The 24,178-nt window shown below is 49.3% G+C and overlaps 3 protein-coding genes and 1 gene segment (V, D, J or C); all 4 read left to right on the top strand.

Annotated features, from left to right (window-relative positions):
- LOC101682709 (immunoglobulin lambda-1 light chain-like) overlaps positions 1 to 24,178 on the top strand; it is a 1,123,284-nt gene that overhangs the window by 867,393 nt on the left and 231,713 nt on the right. The window contains exon 3 of one of the 16 annotated variants that reach the window (XM_045065730.1): positions 12,444 to 12,456. The exons of the other annotated variants lie outside the window; for them this stretch is intronic. Within the exon in view, the coding sequence (XP_044921665.1) occupies positions 12,444 to 12,456 (13 nt within the window). The remainder of the gene's footprint in view (positions 1 to 12,443; positions 12,457 to 24,178) is intronic. 16 annotated transcript variants of the gene reach the window in all.
- The window catches only part of LOC101676037 (immunoglobulin lambda variable 4-3), a 780,698-nt gene that overhangs the window by 543,257 nt on the left and 213,263 nt on the right, over positions 1 to 24,178 (top strand). The window contains exons 1-2 of one of the 6 annotated variants that reach the window (XM_045065712.1): positions 8,751 to 8,828; positions 8,932 to 9,249. The exons of the other annotated variants lie outside the window; for them this stretch is intronic. Coding sequence (XP_044921647.1) covers positions 8,783 to 8,828; positions 8,932 to 9,249 — 364 coding nt within the window. The 5' untranslated portion in view covers positions 8,751 to 8,782. Of the gene's footprint in view, positions 1 to 8,750; positions 8,829 to 8,931; positions 9,250 to 24,178 lie in introns of those variants that run through there. 6 annotated transcript variants of the gene reach the window in all.
- Positions 1 to 24,178, top strand: part of LOC101680986 (immunoglobulin lambda-1 light chain-like) — a 586,873-nt gene that overhangs the window by 354,768 nt on the left and 207,927 nt on the right. The gene's annotated exons all lie outside the window — the stretch shown is intronic.
- On the top strand, positions 16,304 to 17,244 carry LOC101675839. The segment is given in 2 exon segments: positions 16,304 to 16,375; positions 16,760 to 17,244. Coding segments are annotated over 2 exon segments (366 nt in total).

Genomic DNA, 24,178 nt, shown 5'->3' on the forward strand with positions numbered 1-24,178 from the left:
TGGCAAGCATAATTGGAATCTTTTGTCTAAAAATTACTTCTTGACTTGATGAACTAGAATGACAAACTTTGGTGAGACTCTTTGTGACAGAAATAATATTTCCAGGTTTGTTTTTTTTTTTCAGGTTAAACGATAATAAAAATGTCCCTCACCTGGCAGAACTAAGAGCAAGAAGTTATCTCCTTCAGGACCTGGAACATGCTTGCTGAGGTCAGCTCACATCCCCTCTCAGTCTGAGCAGCCTTCCTCACCTAGTGCAGGGGATTTCTGCTGCCTCTCACCAGCCAGCTTCTGCTCTTCTCTCTTCTACTCCAGGAACCAGGGACCTGCGCTCCTCTCTCAGCCTCCCTTCCCTGTCAGGGACACTCCTCCCTCATGTTCCTGCTCAGCTCAGCCAATCTGTGGAATGTCAGGGAAAGCACTGACAGGTCCAGAGGCACAAGTAGACTCTGGTCTCCCTGTGGCTTTAGGTGGGTCATGGGGGAGGGGAGGAATAACTGCCATTGCCTTGAGGGCCTCACCCCCAGGAGTACTAAGGAGATCAAGGACACACAGAAGGAGACATCTGTGTCAACCCTGTCCCCACCCCAGTAGCTTCCTCTTGGAGGCCACTCTCTGTGTCCAGAAGTGGCCAAGAAACCCCAACTCATTATGTGGAAATTGCCTTTTACCACAACTGATACATCTCTCTGTGCCCAGAATGATTATCTGAGGATCATCCATTCTGGCCCTGAACTGGGTTGAATTTCAGGTCCCTCAGCTTTGTTCCGTTCTTTGAGATCCTCTATCCTCCCCAAGCCACCGAAGGGCACAACAGGGTTCTACACAGGTCTCTTTCTGACCTAAGCAGTGCCAGAGTTACCTGTTCAATAAGGACAGTGTCTTGATCATGCAGAGTGCCCAGGGAATGGGTGCCAGTCATAGCAGCAATGTCCACAATAGCTAAACTGTGGAAAAAGCTAAGATTCCCTTTAACAGACAAATGGATAAAGACAATGTGGTTCATATCTACAATGGAATATTACTGTGATGTCATAAAGGATGCATACCAACATTTCCATCAACAGGGGTCAACTGTAAGGGATTATGCTAAATGAAATAAGCCAAGCAGAGAAAGACTATTATAATATGGATTCACTCATATGTAGAACATAGGGAACAGCACTGAAAACCATAGGGCAATGGAAGAAAAACTGAATGGAGAGAAATCAGAGAGTGAGACAAACCATGAGAGACTCTTGACTCCAGGAATCAAACTGAGAGTTAAAGAAGGGATGGGGGTGGGGGAGGGTATAAGAAGGTGATGGATATTAAGGACGGTATGTGTTGCGATGAGCACTAGGTGTTACAAACAATAAATCCTTGAATAGTACATCAAAAACTAATGATGTACTATATGTTGAGTAACTGAACATTATTTGAAATATAATATGTGTTCAGGGAACACACCACGAGTAGAGTCTAGACCTAGGACAGGCCTGACTCCTACTGTCAGGTGTGGGACAGCAGTGTTGATGCTCACAGGGACACAGACAGGGAAGTGAGTCACAAACCCCTTCCCTGTATGTGTCACACTCTCCTCCAGTCAGGAGGCCTGTAAGCAGAGCAGTGAGCAGATGAGACAATGGTACCCACATATATGATCACCAGGGTTTCCGCCCCTCTACCCTCCTGGCAGGTTTTGTAAAGGGAGGTTCATGAATGAATTGAGGCCAACATGACCAGGCTGCCCTGCTTGTCTGTGTGGATATGACTCAGGGACATAGGGTCTGGATAGATGGAAAGACAGAGACTCATTTCCATACCCTGGTCGCTCTGCTATATTTTTACTCAATTGCCCAGGATTTGAACCCAGAAATTCCCAGCTCAGCTGAGTTCCTGAAAACCTGGTCCATGGCAGCTGAGATTCTGAGTGGAGCACACAAGGGCAGTGGACACTGTGAGGTCACCTACATCCCCTCTTCTGAGATCACTCACCCACCCACCCCTATGGGAGGCCCTAAAGGCTTACAAGGGAGCTCATCACAGGAAAGTGCTATCCATTAACAATCTCCCTCCCCAGGTTTCTGCTTCTTTTCAGAGAGGTTCAAATAAATGATGGCCTTAGTCCAAGATCCCACGAGCTTTCCCAGGTTCAGATATCCTGAAAAGTCCCAGATTTATAGCTCCCGACAGGAGGGAGACCTCACCTGATATCTCACTTTGGGTCTCTTCTCCTTCTGCCCAGGCTGACCTCCCCAGATACTTCCAGATTTCCTGCACATGCACTGCTCCTTCTCAGAGTCTGCTTCCAGGAACCCAGGACACGTACAAAAGTCCTGAAACAGTGAGCACCTCACCTCGGAAGTTCAGGCCCCACTCTCTCCACTAGTGTCCCCAGTGACTGCAAACAGGATCCTCAGGGATCTAAGGAGGCCAAGGTGTCCCCACAAAGCTGGGGTTTCTCAACTAATTACCAATGTGCGTGTCCAATCCCCAGACAGATCGAATTGTTCCTTCTATTTTTATACACTGAAAGAAGATCCAGACACACTAGGTATTCTGAGTTCTGACAGATAAAGAGTCACATCCGTCTTGATCGTGAAAGGGGGATGATGGGGCAGTAGCTGCTGCCAACACAGTGGCCAGAAGAAACGCAAACACGGGGGTGAGACAAACAATGGGTCCTTCTTTACTTCCACCCCATATCTGCACAGGAATCTCCAGTTATCCCCACCCTTCCCAGACATATGGACAGACAAAAATTCTGTGAAACACAGCTCAGCCTGTCAACAGTGATACTTAATAAGACACCACAGTCCCCCCTCGTCCACATGAAATCTTACAAGTTCCGCATTAACCTAAACACCAAGTAAAGAGAATGTGGGCAGCCATGTTTCCACCTAACATGATAAAACTCTCCAGGAAACAATTACAAACATGCTCACCCATTCCCCACAAGATGATATAAAATACATCTTTGTCTCCTAGTGATCTTTATTTTTGTCCCAACTGATTTGATACCCTACAACTTCAATATTGAGATATAGCATTCACTACTGGTAACAACTCTACATTACACAATAATGAAATGAAACATGAGAACAAAACAGAAACACATGATGAATATATATCCAAACATATTCATGTCAACATAAAGAAGACACATGCTACTTTTATCTGGCTCATTTCTGCCACTACAGTGTGGTCAGTGTGGTGTCTATAATTACCTTCTTCACTGCTCACCCATATGCCCCTTCCCTTAGCAAATACCTGAGCATGTCCTGATCCTCACCAGTTACGACCACCAAACCTGCATTCTGGAAGATGGGTCCATTATCTGACCTTGCAGCATTGGGCTGTGGTGAATTGGTGACTGTAATCACAGTCCTGGGGTATGCTAGGGGATCTCCAAAATCCCTATGTTCCTGCTTACCCCGACTGTCTTGCAGACACACAATTGTCCCATGACACTCATCATGAAACACCCCAGGCAGTACCCTTACTTTGAATCCCTGCCAGGCAGAGTCAGAAGGACCCATGACACACTCTTCACAACCAGAGCAGGGCAGTCACACCCATCCCTCCCGCCTTGGTCAGGCTTGCTCTGACCAGGGTCTGAATCCAGCACATGTGAGCTCCACTCCTGGACTCACCTCATTGTCCTCTGTTTTCTTGAGAAACTAGCCTCTCTGGGTACTCACTTCACCTACTGTGAAATGGGGAAATTTCAACTGATGTAAGAAACACTCTTCATCAAATTAATGTCATAAAACATTGATGAGTTTAACTTATTAGGCAAATGCGTGGGGTATCACTGAGTTAGCCTTGGTGTTGAACACTCCTGTCTGCCTCTCTGGGCACACAAGGAAAAGTTTTCAGCTGTTCTGTAAACCACATCACATGCAATTTTACCCAAGCCCAAATTAGCAGATTCCCGATTGCACCAAACCACAGACAGAGTAGTTTAAAATTCTCCCACACCAATCATCATGGGATGTGAGTTGTCATAAAATTAATAGTAGCAAAAATAGCAGTAATTAGAGTAAATTTTTGCCTGTTCAACTGAACTTAGCTCCAGAAGCATCACCTGTCGTTCTGATGACCCAACTACACAGACAGAGATGAAGGAAGCATCAGTCCTGATTCCTAAATACACAGGAACCTGGTGGCTGTGGGACATCACACAAGATTGTCTGGACACTGACTCTTTTCAAATGCCCTACACTGAAGCCTGCACTCTCCTTTCTGAAACAAGACAGTGGGCTCTCCAGGGCATTACAACCTTGGGACAAGTACAGGAATCGCATCTTCCCTGACTTCTTCACCTTGTATGTGACCTTCTGTGCTGGGCTGAGGACGGCAGAGGGCAGCTGCCTGTGGAAGCTCGGAAACCCTGGTCCAAACCCTTTCTCAGGTGACAGGTGCTCTGGGGTGATCCACAGGAGGGAAGCTTCAGGCCTGAGTCCTTCTCCACCAGCAGGGGGCAACAGAGCTGCATCAGGAGCCACAGAACAGAGGCTAGGGCTGCCAAGGGGGGAGACTTACAGAGATGGCAGGCCTGAGGGTCAGCGGGTTGTCTGTGGTTCAGTCCTCAGACGCTTTCAAGATGAACCACCCTAACTCCACAGGCTGCAAGGACCATGCTCTCAGGGTCAGACGCACAGTGTCACCCAGGACACTGACAAGAATCCTGAAACAGTGAGCACATCACCTGGGAAATTCAGGTCCTCTCTTTCTCCACCAGTGTTCCCAGGGACTGACTCCTCCGTTCTGGGCACAACCAGAGACACCCGATGACTCACACTTTTCCTCTCTTCCCCAACTCCACCCCAACTCAGACCTGGGGCTGCAGCTCCTTTTTTCAGACCATCTCTGGTCTGAAAGAGAACTTTGGGTCCCTGGTTCCTGGAAGGAGCATCTGAATCCTCCTTGTGAGACTGTCTCCAGAGTGACATGACTTTCATGGCTGCAGGGACCATGGCTCTGGCCCTTGAGCTCACAACATATGGGAACATGTGATTGTGTGAATCCTCACAAGATTACAAACCTTGAAGTTGTTTCCCATGTATTTTCATATGTTCCCATGAAAATTAAGAGGAATGAAATAGCTGACAATGCCAATTGCTGGTCGGCTGTGGGCTGGGGGCTATCGAGAGAAAGCAGCATTATGTGTAAATAGACTCGAAATCCTGATGAATCTGCAGCAACCGGTGGTTAACAGGTAAGCACCCACTTCTGTAAGTGATGAACAAACCTCAGAATGAGAGTTCCCATTCTGACGACATGCCAAGGATGGGATCATAGTGTCTGTGGGGGATGCAGAGGGGAACTGAAGCAGCAGGAGGAAGGTAAGGAAGCCACGAGACCACCTTTCCCTGAATCACGTGTTGTCTGCATGTCCCAGATGAACCAGGTCAGCCCCATGGCCAGGCTCCTGCAAGGCCCTGAGCCAGACCCGGACAGATCCAGTCATATGGGATCCCAGCAGGAGTCTTGGGTTATAGGAATGACTCTGTGCTGTCTGGGGGACTTGAGGCAGTCCTCAGGGGAGGAGAATCAGACATTCTAGGAGAGGAAAGCAACTGGCTGAGGCCCGTCTCCCACTGCTGTGATAACAGAGAATAAAGCGACTGGAAGGAGCCCAGCCATGCTGGTGTTGTGGGGAAATCATACTTCTTATGGGTCACTACATTAATTTGCTAGGGAGAGAGTTCTCTGTTCTGAGAGAACAGAGCCGCACAAACTGGGAAGGAAGGAGCCGAGAACAGAAATGTATTGTCTCACAGTTCTAGAGGTCAGCGTCTGAGACCAAGGCACCTGCAGAATGGTTGTTGTTTTGTAGGCTGAGTAGGAGAATCTGTTTCATCTTCTCTTACAGCACCTGGTGGTTCTCTGGCAATTTTTGGCATTCGTGGTCTTACAGATTTCTACTCTAACTTCATAGGGTGGCCTTCCCTGTAAGAATCTGTCTCCAAATTTTCACTCTCATAAGGAAACCAGTCCAAGTGGAACAGGGTCCAGCCTACTCCAGCGCAACCTCATCTGAATTAAAAGAATTACATCTGCAATGATCCTATACTGAAATCATGACCCAGGGAGAGATTCTGGAGGTTAGGACTAAAATATCCATTTAGGATCTGTGGGACATAATTCAACCCCGCAAATATCCCTGCCATGGTTGGGCATTCCCTCCCCTTGAGGGATTCTGCAGGTAGCATGGGTACCACAAAGCTCTCAGGGATCAGGTGGGGCATAATTAACAAACCCAGAAAAAGCCATGACTGTCTCCTAATGACCCATCTGTATGTCTGGATATCCAGGCTCCATCCTTGCCCTCTGATTATCACCACAGTGAGAAAATGTTGAACTTGTGTTCTCTATATTCACCCAGGTAGGTCAGAAGTGAGACAATGATCTCATCATCATCAAGAGGTGGGGTACAGTACCTGCTGCCTCCCTGAAGGAGTTCCCCCAGGACACCAAGAGGATCTGCTTCTCCTCCAGCTGCATGTGTAGGGCCCTCTGAGCCCATCTCAGCTCTGCTGTGGACATGACATGTCTAGAGCCTGTTTAATCCCCATTGTGCTTCTCTGACTCCTGGAGGGATCAGTGTGAGTAGCCCCAGTCTCTCTGCCTGAGCCTCTCTTCCCTCAGTGCCACCAGCCCCAGCCCTGAGTCCCATCAGCCCTCCCCTGCCCACCAGGCCTCTGTGCTACCCTCTGTGGTCGGATCAGAGGACACACACTGACTGGCAGACTATGTAGTTCAGGTTTGTAGTAACTGCAAAACTAGGTTCTGCTCCCAGAATGAGGACATCACAGGTAGGACCAACTTTAGTGAGACAATGGGGATGACATGACACATATCACAAGGTCTGAAGAAGCAGGAAGCAGTTCTGCTCTAGTTCAGATGGGACATCCTGTGATGTCTCTGTTAGAGAACCAGGACCATGTCCCTGGGCCCATGACCCAGTGAGCAGGATGGCAGCCTGAGAGGGTTTGCCTCTTGTGACCTGTGCAAGGTATAGTGCCTCTGAGGGCCTGGGTGTGTGTGTGTGTGTGTGTGTGTGTGTGTGTGTGTGAGAGAGAGAGAGAGAGAGAGAGAGAGAGAGAGAGAGAGATTTTAATGTTGCCAGGAGATTTTGCCCATTTCCAATGGCCCAAACCCAAGATTTGTTTCCATAATTTCCCTCCAACCTCTAAACTCCAGTGACTTTTCTTTATATCATGTTTAAGGATAAAGGATACCAAAAGGAGCATGAGGAGTAAAGATTTATATGTGCTTACCACATATGAACCACGATCCAAGCTCTTCCCATTTATTAAATCGTTTAATCATGAATACTCTACAAAAAATCATTCTGATTATCACCCCAACTTACAAAAGCAGAAGGTGAGGTAGGTAGGATGTGTAAGTGCCTGAGGTCAAAGCTAGAAAGTGGCCAAACCAGCAGCAAACCAAGGTCTGCTGACCCCTAAATCCCTGGTCTTCATCACCAACCTATGGACTTCTGTGCTTTCAGGCTAAGACACGGCCCCTTCTTAATGCTCCAGAAGGTTCTGTCTCCTTTTTCAAAAGCAAGTGACTGCTAGTGGGACTTTGCAGACAGTCCATTCAACAGAAATAAAATTCCAACCACATTCATAATTTAAAATTTTCTAGTAGCCGCATTTTAAAAAAGAGAAGAAATGAGCAGAACTTGTTTTCATAGTATACTTTGTTTAGATCAGTTTCTTGAAAATATTCTCACAACAATATGAATTACATATAGAAATATTTTTTACCTTATCTTTTATGCTATGTCTTTGAAATCTGCTGGGTACCCCAGAACAACAAAACTTTTCTTTTGGGATTACCCACATTTGATGGTACAGAGGTTTTCATGCCTTGTAGAAGCCATGGACAGAGCAGGTTAAATGCATAAGGTTTCCTTAGGGTAACTGTCTCTACAGTATAGACTCACAGCCAAAAGGCTGTTTTTCTTTGGAAACACGGATGGCAACACCATGAAGATCTGAGCACTCTTCAGAACAGAACCTGGGAGGGCATAGACTGGAATAAAGGAGAGAGGGTGGTGACCAGAAGGTCTCAGTAGCCTTGGGATGAGGGAAGAGGGAGCAAGGTGAGGGGTCGGTGCAGGGCGGGATTGGAAGGGCAGGCTCTGGGACATCTCCTGGATTGGAAACTGGACTTACTCATCACTGTTATGGCAAATGAGAAATGAGAAAACCATGTAATCTCTCAATATTAGACTCTTCATATAAAAGACTGGAGGAAAACTTGTGCCTTGGTTTTTATTATGTCTCATTCAGTGGAACCTGTACACACTCACACAGGTTTAGCACCTACTGAGGCCTCAGAAGGAGTCATTTTGTTAAACTAGCAATACACATAGGGTGACATTCATCCCAGGGTGCCCAGGGGAGCACTGTGGGTCTTGTTTTCAGACCCCAGTAAGTCTAAATCCCCTGGGTTGTGCTCAAGTGCAAAGGGTATGACTGATGCTTCCACTGATGATTCTTGTGTAAAATCAACTCTCCACTTTAGAAACCCACACCTGCTCCTACTTCTATAGGAAGTAGCTCCTACTTTTGTCTCAGGAAATGACCAGAATGGGGCTCTTAAGCTCTGTGTGAGCTCAAAAAAGAGCTCACACAGACTAATTAAAGAATGGAAAGTAGATTTGCATCTGATGCCCCTCCTTCCTTGAGCTGCAAAAACAGAGGATAAGATGGGAGTTTGAAGACTTCAGTCCCAGGAGGACAGCCCAAAAAAAGAGTTCTACGAGTTCCTCTCCACCATGGACTGGGGTTCCTTCTACCTCCTGCCCTTTATTATCTCTACAGGTCAGGGTTCTGCCTTTTGACATTACCCTCTAAGTACAGTGCCCAGGGAACACCGTCCAGTGTCCAGGACATTCAGCATCATGCTTGTGTTTTGTGTTTCCAGGTTTCTGTGCTCTGCCTGTGCTGACTCAGCCTCCATCTGCGTCTGCCTCCCTGGGAGCCTCTGTCAAGCTCACCTGCACCCTGAGCAGGGAGCACAGCAGTTACTATGTTCTCTGGTATCAACAGCGACCAGGGAAGGCCCCTCAGTATGTGATGAAGGTTAATAGTGACGGAAGCCACAGCAAGGGGGACGGGATCCCCAGTCGCTTCTCAGGATCCAGCTCTGGGGCTGACCGCTATTTAAGCATCTCCGACATCCAGTCTGAGGATGAGGCTGAGTATCACTGCGGTGAGAAGCATACAATCGATGGTCAAACTGGTTAAGCCACAGTGATACACACAAAGGGGAAATGAGGCTAAAACCTCCCACTCTGTCTCTTCTCTTCCCCATGGGGACTCGGGGAGCTGTTGCATGCTGCTCTCCAAGGCCTGGAAACCTTCAGCTCTGCCTGGAAACCCATTCATACTGCACAAAATCCTAAAACACCATTACAAAGAGACAGACATGGGGACGAACTTAGGTCTTTTTGACAGTAGAATATGCTCTTTAATTTGCCATACTACTGGGAAAGACAAGATCAGCCTAGACAGAAAAATGACCATGAGAGAGTCGCTGGTCTGAGATGACCCCATGAGCCATCAGACCCTGTGCATCCATAATAGGTCTCTGCTCAGGAAATGGACAGAGATCTCTGAGTTCTGCAGTTTACCAAGAAAGTTGGTTGAGTGAATACCATCATGATAATTTCATTATGAAGCATAATAGGATGCTTGCCAGTGTTGAGTGTTCAAAAAGAAACATTTGGTCCACAAGGGAGGTATGCCACAGAGTCTTAAGCCCATGGTGGGTGCAGAGCTGGGGTCTAGTAATAAAGCAGAATACTTGTTAGGATGTCTCTGCTAGGACCAACACCGAGCATGGCTTGGGTCTCTCCCTCGGTACTCAATTCTCAATTTTTGGTGCCAAGAATGAGTCCACATGCTGCCTATAGGACTTTTCCAGGTTTTTCCCAGAAACACAGCTACTGGTACAACAGCAAGGCATGGTGAAGGGGGTGCACCAACATGATAAATATATTGACTCCCTGGACTCTCAACCCTGTGAGTGATCCATCTCAAATACATATAATGGGAGAGGGGCCAGCTTACTGGACATGTTGATTTCCTCCATAGATGTTCTGGTATCTGAAAAACAGCATCTTTCGCACACAACCACGCTTCTGTGTTAACACTGAGCATCTGTATTGATCAAGGTAACCCTGGTCCCTGGGCATAGACCTGAGCAGGGTTGGGAAGAATTGTGATGCTGGATCCCAGAAACTCTGGCCTGGTCCCCTTAGTGAGTGAGGCACTCTGAGATGGAAATTCCAGGGACTGCCCATAGCCTGGAAACTCCCACGAGGGTAGGAGGAGAGAAGGTGGCTATTTCTCTAGAGACAGAGTAGGCAAGGGTACAAGAGGAGCAGGAGGAGAGGTACACAGCAGGTCTCAGACTTGCAGTGACTTCTTTCAAGTACCTCGTGGGCTGAGTCACAGGGAATCACAGGCTCCTCTTACTCACTCCAGTAAAGGATTGTTTTCTACCAAGGGTTTGCAGAGATTGTGTCCCAAAAAAGGACTCCCATGGCTCCCTCTAGTGGGATTTTCCTCACCACATACATTGTAGCCCAGAGGATAGTAGGGAAATAATATCCAAACCCACACAATGAATCATCCCACCTCCAAAGGACCCACCTGGGGCCTTCTGGTGTGGATGAGTTGGAAGAAAATAACCCAGTAGGCACGAACAGACAGACAGATGGACAGACAGTGAAAACAATGAGAGGGACTGGAAAAGGAAGGCAGAAAAGAGCATTGTCTCCTGTGCTGAGATGGTAACCAATCAGTGAGGGAGTGACAACCACAGAGTGTTGGTTAAAGGGGTCAAAGGATTCCATTAGTAGAAATTACTATTTGTCAGGTTTACTATTTGTCAAGTTTATAACAAGATCGGGGACGCAGTAAGAGACCTCTGGTCAGCTCTTGTCCTATAGAAGTGAGTAAGGAAAGGGTCAAGAGTGAGTGTCTCCTCCTGCATTGATCCTCATCAATGATTTCTGGCTTCACAGATTGCCAGGTGATCCTGAGGGCAGGAATGAAATTTTTGTCAGAAGTTCTGATGTAGCTTGTGGCCGTAGCAGAGTCCTCACGAATAGAGATCGTGTAGTCCCATTGTCTCATTGGGGGAATCTCTTGGGCCTGATGAGAAACATATTATTGAACACAGGGAGCACCTGAAACAGGTGATAAGCTCTAGCCAGGAGAGATGGAGGTGATGCCACTAGCACTGTGAGGAGAGCCCAGGCAGGCTGAGCCACGCGTGAGAGTGTGTTCAAGGAGATCCCCTTACCCCAGCGCCCCTACTCATTCTGCATCTCCCTTCCTTCCTCCCTTCCTTCCCCCCGCCCCACCCACTTCTCACTAGTTAACCAATGTTCTCACTTTCAATATCTTTCCCTGGAGACCTCTGGAATACTCCCCATGAGTCATATTCTACTCAATTCTTTATCTTCCACTGTGTGTTCCTTTTTCATGTATTCTATCATATATGGATGCAAGAAGTATCCTCTTCATTCCTAAATACACAGGAATCTGGTGCCTTTGGGACATCAGGATTGTGTCAGTATCAACCCTTTTCAATGCACTACACTGAAACCTGCACTCCCCTTTCTGAAAGAAGATAGCGGGCTAGGCCAGGCACTTCAACCCTAGGACAAATACAGGAATCGCACCTGTCCTGCCTCCTGCACCGTGTATATGACCTGTCTGTGCTGGGCTGGGCAGGGCAGGGAGCGCAGCTGCCTCTGGGAGACTGGAAACCCTGGTCTACACCCTTTCTCGGGTGACAGGTGCTGTTCAGTGACCTGCAAGGGGAAATTCCCTGGACTGAACCCTCCACCAGCAGCAGGGGACAGCAGAGCTTCAGCAGGGGCAGGAAGACAGAGTTTGGGGCTGCGCAGGATGCCAGGCCTGGGGGTCCAGGGTTCAGTCCCCAGAGAATGTTGGGATGGTCCATTCTATCTTCTCAGGCTGCAGGGACCTTATTCTGAGGGTCAGACACACAGAATATTGATGGGAGACCTAACACACTGGGTGGGATATGCAAGTCCTCTTACGGTCCACCAGTGTTCCCAGGCACTGACTCCTCTGTGCAGGTCAGGTCTAAGGACACACTGACCACTCACCCTTAGCTCACCTTTCCCTCTTCTAGGATGCAGCTCCTTTCTGGGGAGCAGATAAGGGAAGGAAAGCAGGGACCAGTGCACCCTGGTCCCTGGAAGGGGCATCAGCAACCTCCTTTTGAGACTGTCTCCAGAGAGAAATGGATGCTCCCTTCTCAGGCTGGAGCTCTAGTCCCCGAGTTGTCCTTGTACAATGACAGGATCCGCTTCCTGCAGGGACACTGTCTCAAGCCCATATAATATCCAAACCCACACCGTGACTCATCCCACATCCAAGACCACATGTGGCCTTCCAGTGTTAATGCCTTGGAAGAAAATAACCCAGTAGGCATGGACAGACAGACAGATGGACAAACAGTGAAAAAAATGAGAGGGAATGGGAAAGGGAGGCAGATAAAGAGCATTCCCTCTTGTGCTGGGATGGTAACCAATCAGTGAGGGAGTGACAATGACAAAGCATTGATTAAAGGGGTCAGATTAGTAATCGTAATGCCAATTAGGAATCGGTAGTAATCCCATGCCAGGTGGGATTGTGTATCCTCAGGGACCCACACAATGACTAGGAAACTTCCAAAGATTTGTCATGCCCTTTACATGTTTACATGAACCCATGATGAAAATAATTGTGGTGGCCAATTTCTGCTCTCTTGTGGGATGAGGGCTGTCACAGGGATGAAAACAGCCTGTGTCAATACCCGAGACATTGTGAGGAATCTCCAACAGCTGCTGGTTGGTTAACAAGTCAACTCCCAGGTAGAAAGGCATGCAGGAACCTCAGAATGAGAGAGTTTCCCAACGTGATGACATGCCAAGCAAGTACCAGAGTGCAGTGGGGGCCAGACAGGAGATCTGAGGCAGGAACAGATGGGTAATGAGGTCACAGAGCACCAATACTGAATCAGGGGTTGCCTGCAAGCTCAGAGGGCCAGCTAACCCCATGTCCAGGACCCTGCAAGGCCCTGAGCCACACCATTGTAGACCTCAGGCACAGAGGTTTCAGACAGAGCCATAGGGTCAGATTCCAGGAATTTCACTATTGAAGCCAGACCTTGGAAACCAAGGTTGATTTTCTCACCAGAAAGCTCCATGGAGGAAGCCAGGGGCTCCTGGCTTCCTCCTCAGCCACCCATTCTGATCTCCCAAGTGAGTCTCCCAAGTGAGTAATCGAGTCAAAAAGCATGGAGGAAATATATTTGCATAAATACTAGCAATCACTGCCCCATGGGCCTGGATGGAATTAGAGAAGCCTGGTTGAGCCTGCCCTGCTGTGGGGTCTCTGGAGGCTGAACTCTGGGCATCTCCGCCGTGGTTTGGACACTTTTCCTGCTCCCCATTATCACTCTTTGCACAGGTGTGCCCCCAGACCCTACACATAAGCTCAGAATTCATGGGACCTGAGCTGGGCCTGCCCCAAACTCTGAGCTCAGCACCAACACTGTCTCTATATTGGGTCTCTGGGAATGAGTCCCTGTACCTCACACCAAACCCTCCTCTCCTGTCTTTTCAGGTTCCGTGGCCTCCAGTGGGCTGACTCAGCCACCCTCTGTGTCAGTGACCCAGGGAAGACAGCTACAATCACCTACCCATTGGGAGCCAGGCTAAGCAGAAGACCAACTAGGTAGAAATCTGAGGTCCTGACTATGGCCTGGACCCTTACAAGATGCCCCCTCATCACTCTTTCCCCATCCTCACAGCCCCAGGTCCTGCCCCTAAGCACTGACACAAGCTCAGCCCCCATAGGACTCTGCCCATGACCCTGGCCCTGAGCTCTGCCCAGGGGATGCTGCAAGGGTGGGCCCCTCCAGAATGAGTCCCACAGGCTCCTGAAGCTGCACAACCAATGTCCCATACACTAATCAGCTGTCCCTAGTAGTGTGCCCATGAGACCCCATTATTCCCAACTACTCAGGGAGAGAAGAGAAAGAAATAATACAGAGCAGAGCCAGCAGGCCCCAGACCAGGCCGCAGCACAGCCAAATGGCCTCCACCGTCCCCACAGATTCTCCACCCCTAACCTGCGACATGACCCCACTGACTCTCCACATGCACAGGTTGAGGGGGCTCCTTTAGAGACCAGCCAGTTTGGGGATGGCAATGAGTCCTGGGATGCAAGCCCTGCAGCCAGGCCTGGCCTCAGCCTCCTGCATGCACTGGTCAAGCTCTGCCCCACAGAGCCCAAGGTCTGAATCCAGCACACCTGAACTCCACTCCTGGACTCACTCCCACTTCTCTTTTCCTGGGAAGCTAGCCTCTCTAGGCATTAGCTTCAGCAGCTGTGAATGCGGAAGCTTACACTCAAGTAAAAAACACTGTTTTTGTTTTGTTTTGTTTTGTTTTGTTTTGTTTTACATCCGATGATACATAACATTGTAAGAGTCTTACTAATTAGAGAGACTCCATGTGATCTCAGCCAGCTGACTGTGAAGTTGGAGTCTCCTGTCTTCCTCTGTGGGATCCAAGGAAAAGTTTTCATCGGCCCTGTGAGCTGCATCATCAGCAAGTGGATCCAGGTCAGAATTAGCAGATTCCCAGTTCCACAAAACCACGGATTAGGCTACTTTACAGATCCTCCCACACCGAGCTCCAGGAGATGAGGCCTGGAACAACAATAATAGTAGTAAATACAGGATTACTAAAGAGTAAGATGAAAATCTGCCTGCTCAACTGAATTTAGCACCAGAGGCATCACCCGGGGATTAGAAAACCCAACTACACAGACAGAGATGCAGGAAGCATCGGTCCTGATTCCTACATACACAGGAGCCTGGTGGTCATGGGATATCACACAGGATTTTCTGGACACTGACCCTTTTCAAATGGACTACACTGCACCCTGCACTCTCCTTTCTGAAAGAAGACAGGAGGCTATCCAGTGCATTTCACCCTGGGACAAGTACAGGAATCGCACCTGTCCTACCTCGTGCACCATGTTTCTGACCTTCTGTGCTGTTTTGGGCAGGGCAGTGGGGGCAGCTGCCTGTGTGAGTCATGAGCCCTGATACCTCAGATGGGTCCTGCCTCCTCTTCACATGAGCCTCTTCCTATTGTCATGGGTACTCTGACACCTTATACCTAGTCTTGCTGCTGGCAGGAGCCCCACAGAGACAAGCAAATCCTCCCCTGGAGGATGCAGGCCAGCAGTGCATAGATCAAGGGGAATCAGGATGTGCGCACTGGGTCATGAATCTCCACCTGGACAAAAGATTTCCCTGCACTTCCAGCTGCCAGTGTGGAGCGGCCACTAGGGGGCCAGAGAGATCACCTGGAAGCACCTCAGGGATTCCAACTGGAAGGATTGGTTACCAGAACCTGAAACCAGAAGTTCAAGGTACAGGTTTACTACACTATCATCACCTGTGCTCTTATATAAAGTTCTGACTTGCAGTCTCTGATCTCTATCCTGTGGAATTTGTCTCTGGCTCTAGCATATGTCCAGGACTTCATGACGCTACACCCCACCCCCATTCCTGCTTCACCAGTCACTGTGAATCCTTGCTCAAGCCCTGGGTTTGTCCCTGACATGGTGGGCACCCTGGGGATACTGAGGAACAGCATCTATGACCTTCCCTGGGATCTATCCATTGGCACGGACTCCTACAGCACATCAATAGCTCCCTAAAACTCCATGTGCACCTGGCAAGGGAGGGAAACCTGGCAAAGGTTTTTGATGTTCACAAAGTCAACCAGGAGTAGGACACACACTGACCTATGATCCTCAATACCTATAGAGGAAACATTCTATGATGGATTCAAGAATATGCAGACAGACTCTACTTCACAGCTCAGTTGTGACCATGCCTCCCCAGGAGCCAAGTCAGGACATGAAGAAGGATAGAGTTTGGACCCCAGACTATGGGAACACAGGGTGAAAGAGAATCACCTGGGCTGAGCATGAGTTTGCAGGAGCTGCCCAGCTCTCTGTGTCCCTTGGAGCTGAGCCCATTTCTCTCTCTCTCTCTCTCTCTCTCTCTCTCTGTGTGTGTGTGTGCGTGTGTGTGTGTGTGTGTTTTGTTAGTAGCTGAGCCCATTTGTATAACCACAAGGCTCCTCAGCAGCAGTCCCTGAGGTCTGGCTCATTTGCATAACCAGCAGGTATCTCCAGCAAGGGGATAAGAGGGGACTGGGAGGAACCCTGACCAGGCTTGAGCTTTAGGGAGCAAAATCAAGGGACCTGCACCATGGCCTCGACCCCTCTCCTCCTCGGAATCCTGGCTCACTGCACAGGTGCTGAGGCCAGGCTCACACCCCCCTTATCCCCGGGTTCTGGAACACTCCTGGCCCTGACTATGAGCTCAGCAGTGGACTGCCACTGGGGGACAAGATCTCATGACTGTCCTTTGGGATGAGGGGCTAGTTGGGTGTAATCTCTTCCCACTGTTGTCATTGGCTCCGTCTGACCCCAAAAGAGCTGCACCTGCCCAGGGAAAGGGGAGAAATGGTTCTCATTTGTTCAAAGGTTCTATCCACAAGGCCGGTGCATGGGCCCCAGAACAAAGAGGACATCAGGATGGGAACTATCTAGACAATCACTGGGATTTAAACCAGGGGGGGTAGTGTCCAGGGGGTGATACTCTGGCGGGAACCTACCTCTCATCTTCTCTCTTGCAGGCTCCATGGCCTCATATGTGCTGACTCAACCACCCTCACTATCGGTGAACCTGGGACAGACGGCCAAGATCACGTGTGGGGGAGACAACATTGGGTGTGAAAATGCTCACTGGTACCAGCAGAAGCCAGGTCAGGCACCTGTGCTGATTATCTATACTGATAAAAACCAGCCTTCAGGGATCCCTGACCGGTTCTCAGGCTCCAACTCGGGGAATACAGCCACCCTGACCATCAGCAGGGCCCATGCTAAGGATGAATCTGACTATTACTGTCAGGTGTGGGACAGCAGTGCTAATGCTCACAGTGAACCAGACAGATAGAGATGTGAGACAAAAACCCCTTCCCTGTCTGTGTCACACTCTCCTCCAGCCCCAGGAGGCCTGTGCACAGAGCAGGGAGCACTTCTGGCCCAGGTCTCCTCATCTGAGATCCCCAGACCTTCCTCCCCATCCAGCCCTCCAGGCAGCTCTGCACAGGGGATCAGGAGAGCATTTGCAACTGACAGCACTAGGCTGCCTGCTTCTCTGGGCCTGGGTGTCAACTGCAGACACAGGGGCTGTGTAGAAAAAAGACACAGGGAGACATTTGGCCAGTGGTAATGAGCTCATCATTTCCACATACTGGTCATGGGCTAATGCTCTCCGGACGGATCAGAATTACATTTCAAATTGTCCCAGCTCAGCTGAGTTCCTGAATGTCTGAGGACATAAGAGGACCCCATCTACCAAAGTGGAACAGACAGGTACAGTAGACACTGGGAGCTCATCCCCATCCCTTCTTCTGGGCTCACACAGGCACCCACTGCTTCCTAGAGCCTCTGGCCACTCACAGGAGAGCTCCTCACTAGAAAGTACGGTCATTTCAGAGATCTGCTTCCCCAGGTTTCTGTCCCTTCTCAGAGAGGTTCAGGTGAATGATCTCAGAGGCCCAGGGTCCAAGGCCCTGCCTCTGGCTCAGATGTCCTGAAAAGTCCCAGCTGGAGAGCTCCCTGAAGGAAGGAGGCTCATCTGATGGCTCACTCTCTGTGGGTCGCTCTCCTTCTGCCCAGGCTCATTTCCCTCCTCCTTCCAGGTTTTGAAACATGTACTTCCCTGTCTCAGAGTCTGCTTCCAGGAACCCAATCTGACATGGCCAGCATCCTGGAGACAGTCCTCAGGGAACAGAAGGGGCCACTGTATATATCCACAAAGCTGGGATACCTCCCCAAAATCCACAAGGTGCATGTCCACTCTCCACCAGATGAGATCCTTTCTTCTATTTCTATACAAGGAGAAAAGACGCAGACACAGTAGGTGGTCTGCGTTCTGATAGACAGTTGGACAGTCTCGTTTGTTCTGATGGTGAATGAGTGACATTGGGACAGTTGCCTCCTCCTCCACAGTGGCCAGAAAATATTCATCTATGGGAGTGACACACACAAGGAGTGCTCTCTCAATTCTACCCCATGACACACACACATTTTGCCCAAGAAGACTTCTTTACACGCACCCTACCAAGAAATACGGACAGAAAACAATTTTATGAAATGTAGTCCAGTCTCTCGATGCTGACATGTAAGAAGCCACCAGAGTCCCACCTTGCCCTCATGAAATCCACTAGACCCAAGCAAACCACAGTCTGCAAAAAAAGGGAATATCAGTAATCTTTCTTCCTCTTGATAATATGCAACTATCCCACGACAACCACAAATAGGTTCTTTCTCCCATGAGAGGAAACAAAATACACTTTTGTCTGCTAGGGGTATTTATTTTGTCCCACATGATTTGATATCCTAAATGCTAACATTAAGATAGACAGTTTCCGACCATAACACACCTGATGTGAGATGACAATGGGATGAGACAGGTGGAGAAAACATAAACAAATGATTACTATGTATCCAAACACATTCCTACAACATAAGGAGTAATTCGTGTTATTTGCATGCTCACTTCTGCCACTACACTGTATTCGGAGAAAGGCAACTATAATGACTTTCTTCACCACCCACCCATTGATCCCCTTTCTTCAGGAAAATACCTGAGCTAGTCCTCATCCCAGCCAGTTGGGAGGACTAGACCTTCATTCAGGAACATTGGTCTATTATCAGACATTCTGAATTAAACTGTGGCACGTTCATGACCGTAACCACAAACCAGGGACCCCTAGGGGATCCCCTGAATCCATACATACCGTCCCTTGCCTCACTTGTGCAGTAGACACCCAGGACCCCCTGTGACAGTCACCATGAATCACCCCAGCCAGTGCCCTCACGTTGACTCCTGATTCACTCCCAGGAGGCGCTGAAAGAACGAAGGCTCTGACTCTGCCCACAGAGCCATGCAGTCAGTATGCCCCGGGGATCACCATCCACAGCACACTCTCCATATGGCTGATGAAAGTGTCCATTCTGAATCAACTTTTCAGATCATACAAGGTATGGAGTTTAATTCAAGCTCCATTACCCAGAGCAGGTCAGTGAAACCCCATGTCCTAGGTGGCCGAGTTGGACCTAGGGAAATAAGAAGAAGTAAGATTTTCCACGGTGCCTCGACCCCACCCTGTGAAGCACAGCGAGCACACAATCCTGGGGGATGGGGAAGGGGTTGCTCCCCAAGATGCAGATGCAGCTGCAGCCGGACTGGGTGAGGCCCAGAAATCTGCAGGTGGGACAGCTCCCCAGTGAGCCTGTGGTACTGCTCTTCCGGGGACCCTTCTCTGAGTGGTTTCACCCCTGCTCTTCTCCTGCTTGCAACCAGGGTGAGAGGCCCACAGGGAGGCACAGTGGGAGGCACAAGTGACCCGATTTCCCTCCCAGTCAGGGTCCATGGGGTCAGGACCCATACTCACTATGTCCACATCACCCCCTCCCTTCACAGGGCTGTGACAGTCACTTCTGACTCAGCTGTCTTCCTCCAACACCACTTCCTCTCCTCTCTTACAGGCTCTGTGCCTCCACTGACTGGCGGCCGACTCCCTCCATGTCAGTGGCCCTAATCAGGCCCATGAGCTCAGGCATGAAGACACCTCTTGGCAGCAGCAAGCCTGGTCCCCCAGCTGGTATATATACAGATATGAGCAACCATCCGGGGCTGATTCTGAGGATGGAACATAGATAAATGGCCCCCTAGGCATGACCAGGACTGAGAGCCAGGACTATGCTGACCATTGCTGTGCTACTTCACATACATTGAGAGTGCTGGCAGTGACTCAGGTGACATAGAAGGATGGGGGATGGGACATGAACCAACCTGTCATGGTCTGGCTCTCACTCTCACTGTCATCTAACCGGCTGCTGGTCAGGCCTAAGAACATGTTCCTAGTCCTGGCCCGGACCCTGAAGGATGGGAGAATAGCAGGTTCCCTGATCTCAGATCTGTGTTAACTCAACTGAAGAGTGGCAGATGGTGGGCTCAGCATGGGAACTATAGCCAGGCTTCAGAGTAGATAATACAGATATGGAGTGTCATTATACATCACGTGGTCCCCAGATGTAATCACGTGTCACTCTGGAGAGATGACAGCTGTATCAGAAAGCACAGCCCTGTGGGAATTTCCCTTCTCCTTGGGTACAAGCACCTGGATGGGCCCCAGCGGCTCTGTGACTCCATCCTTTCCTGGATGAGGTTTACAACAACCTACAGGGCTGCCCAAAGCTTACTGAGAAGGGGACCAGGCCCCTGCTGCTCCAGGTGCTTCCCTTCTTTGGGTTTTACAGAAACTGAGGAGGAAAAGCAGACACCACCTTGGAGCCCACCTGGAGACTTTCTCCTGGCACCACTGTCCATCCACTGCCCCAAGTCACCTGCACCAGGCAAGTCTGACCCTTTGCTATGGTCTGACCCACATGGACTGACACCTATGTCCATGTGACCCTGTGTGGTGGCCCCAGCTACATTAGGGCCTTACTGTAGCTCTGAGGAGAACAATATTTTCCAGTATTTGAAGAGATTTGTATCGTAAGTTCAATTTCTTTCCATGATTCTTTGACCTGTGATTTTGAAATTGATTTTGAGAGTAATTGCATGAGGTCCAAGGAGCAGATGAGGAATTTATTAAGAAGGAAGAACAGAGGCTTCTGCCATTTCCACCTTGGCTTCTGTTAGGAGGATACCTCTGTGGGAGACACAGAAGTGAGATCATTTTGTCCTCACAAAAGAATGGAGAGTTCCATTAGAATTTTTCTTCTAAATTTTACTTAATGACCTGAACAATCAGAAACAGGATCTTTGGTGGCAAACTCTATGGCCAAAACAATCATTCCATGGATTTTTCAGGTGAAAGGATCATGAAAGGTCCCTCTAGAGAATTACAATCTGGAGATTCCCACCAGAGCCTTCTTCATCAACAGCACAATGAATAGCCTGGCACCTCCATCCCTGGTCAGCTGGGAGGTCTCTATTGCCAAGTGCAGCAGCGCCCCCACAGGCCGCTGGCAGAACTGAGAGCATAAGCTGTCTCCTTCAGGACCTGGACCATTCAGGCTGAGGTTGTCCCACATCCCTTCCCAGTGTGAGCGGCCTTCCTCACCTGCTGCAGAGGACTCCTGCTGCCTTGCACCTGCCAGCTTCTGGGACGGGGACCTACACTCCTCTCCCTGTCCTCCCTTCCCTGTCAGGTGCAGCCCTCCCTCATGTTGCTGCTCAGGAAAGCAGTGACAGGTCATCCACGTGGGCCAAGACAGGGGGACTGGACCAGAGGCACATGTTGCCCCTTAATCACCTTGTGTCTACAGCTGGATAAGACAGGAAGGGAAGAATAGCAACTACTACCCTGATTGTCCTCTGCCCCCATGTGACCTAAGGTGAAATAGGGCTGGTCTGAACCCACCTTGTGTCAAACTTGTCCCCACCTCACCAGCTTCTTCCTAGAGGTCCCTCTATGTGCCCAACAGCTTCCTGGAGGACCTGATTTATTACCTGGAAATTGCCTCTTACCACACCTGACACATCCCTCTGTGACCAGAACACTCCCCTTAGGAGAAAAGTCCACATGAGCCCTGAACTGGGTTGGAGTCCCAGGTCCCTCAGGTTCCCCACCTTCCTTCAGATTCTCTACAACGGTCCCCAACGGCACTGACTGGGCTTTTCCCACTCGTGTCTTACTACTTCTTTCTTCTTCCTGACCTGAGAGCGGCTCCTGGACTCCCTCTTCAGAATGGGCCCTGACCTCTGATCATGGAGCAGCCTGCCTGTTCAGTTCTGTCTCATCTCTGGATCCATGTTCTCCAGCACAGAACTCACCACTGATGCCTTGGTCCCCATTCCGCCAGGAGGGTTTGCTTAGATGTGAAGAGTGGAGCTTACTTTCCTCACAAAGAGAAGTCCAAGGTAAGAAGATTGTTGTTTTCTGGGAGCTCACCAATTGCATGAGCACCCACAGTCTGGCTAGTGTTCCCTCTTCCTAACCCTACAATGTTGGCTTTGCTTCAACTCTTATTGATGATACACTCCAGGGAGCACTCAGCTCCAACTCCTACCCCATGTTCCTCAAGAAAGGTGCTGCTGAATCCCATAACTTCCTTCCTCATGAGAGGAAGCTTCGTGAGAATATCTACCCATTACCTTACATCCGTGGTCCACACTGGACCACATGATCAAGTCTGACTGCCAGGGACCTGAAGAAAGCAAGCTTCTGACTTCCAATTAAATGTAGGTGACAATGCACACGTAGAAAGGAGTTCAGTCTACCACCTGGGTCTGCACACCTGTGTGGCTATTATTGGGCCTCACACCCAAGATGGAGAGCAGACTCTGTCTCCTTCAGGTCAACACATGAGGGGGAATGTGCAAGACATAGTGGGTGAGAATACATATTTTTTAGGGGATGTTCTCTTGTCTCTTTGGGGATTGAGCCGCCATTGCCACCTTTCGCTGCTGCATGCACAGCTGCTTCAGGGAGAACCAGCCCCTGAGTTCTGTGTGCTCCAGTGCCAAGCCCCGCGATCACCTGCATGACCTCCACCACCCCACAGATATCTATGGGGATGCGTCAGGAGGGACCTGCCTCTTCAATCTCTAATAGGATTCTTCATGACACATCTGAGCCTATCATGGCTGGTCTATGGGTGGCATAGCCCACAGTGGAGAGGATTTTTTTCCCTCTGGTCAGCACTTCATGGGTCAGGGAAGCATGACTTAATCAGTGGATTCTGAATCTAAACATGGACGAAGACACCCTGGTAACTCCGGCAGCCAGTGTGAGCAACCACCAGGGTCAGCAGAGGTTATGTGGGAAAGCCACCTGGACAAGGGGAGGGTCTGGGCATCAGAGGCTCTAACATGCAGGGACTAATATTAGGACCTATCACCTTAAGGAAAGGTGTCTGTTTCTTAGAGAATCTTACTTCACACTGATTTCCAAATCCCACTGGCTTCAGGTCTCTTAGATTTGACTTTTCTGGATTTTCTTACTCTTTTGGCACAGGCACTACAACTGTATTTCACCAGCCCATGGCAAAATACAGACACTGTCCAGCATTCTTCTCAGAAGTGTTCTATATGAGCCTGTCAGCACATTGGGAACACTGAGGCACAGCATCTCTCTAGCGCCCCAGGAGCTCACATCAAGGACAGAATCTTACAGAACAGCAGGGACTCCTAGAATAGACTATATGCCCTTGGTAAGGGTGACATTTTAATGGGGTCTGACTCTCAGGAGCTGTGCTTGGGTTAGGATGCTACCCCAATCTTTGCCTTCTCATTTCACCATGAAACAGATTCATAATATTCAGACTGACCTCATCTCTGAGTACTGCTATGGCCAACCTAGCCAGAAACCAAGGCAGGACATAGTCTGGGATAGACATATCATCCCCAGATAAGGGAAAAACAGTTGAAGGAGAATATCATGGGCCAGTGGTTGGGTCTGCAGATGTTGCTCCCCTCTGCTGTATGCCCCTTAGTTCTGAGCCCTTCTCTGAAAACACAAAGCTCCACAGCAGCTGCCCCTGAGACCTAGCTGATTTGCATAACCAGCAGATGTTTTCAGCAAATGAACAAAAGTAACCTGTGTGGGTAAACCTGCCAACCTGGGCCCTGGGGAGAAGAATTGGGACACCTCTACCAGAGATTGAACCCCTGTCCTCTTCAGAATCCTGTCTCTATGCAGAGATACTAAACCCATGTTCACACACCTCTGGCCCCACAGATCTAGAAAAAGGCTGGACCTGATTCTGAGCTCAGCTAGGGGCTACCCATGGTGGGCAGGATACTCATGATCTTCCAGCAACATAAGGGGCTCATGGGCTAATACCAGAAGGACTTTGATCATTGGCTCTCCAGGACTAACCCTGCAAAGAGAAAAGGGGTGGGGAGTTCCATTACATCACAGACTCCATTCCCGTCAGGCCTATGGGCCCTTGGGACTGAGACTGGGTGAATTGGCAACTTGTGTTCCCAGAGAATCCCTGGAGCTCAGTCTAGACTAGGCAGCTAGGAA

This window comes from Mustela putorius, unplaced genomic scaffold (genome assembly GCF_011764305.1).
Source record: "Mustela putorius furo isolate JIRA1106 unplaced genomic scaffold, ASM1176430v1.1 tig00003858_pilon_pilon_pilon, whole genome shotgun sequence".
Taxonomy (NCBI): domain Eukaryota; kingdom Metazoa; phylum Chordata; class Mammalia; order Carnivora; family Mustelidae; genus Mustela; species Mustela putorius.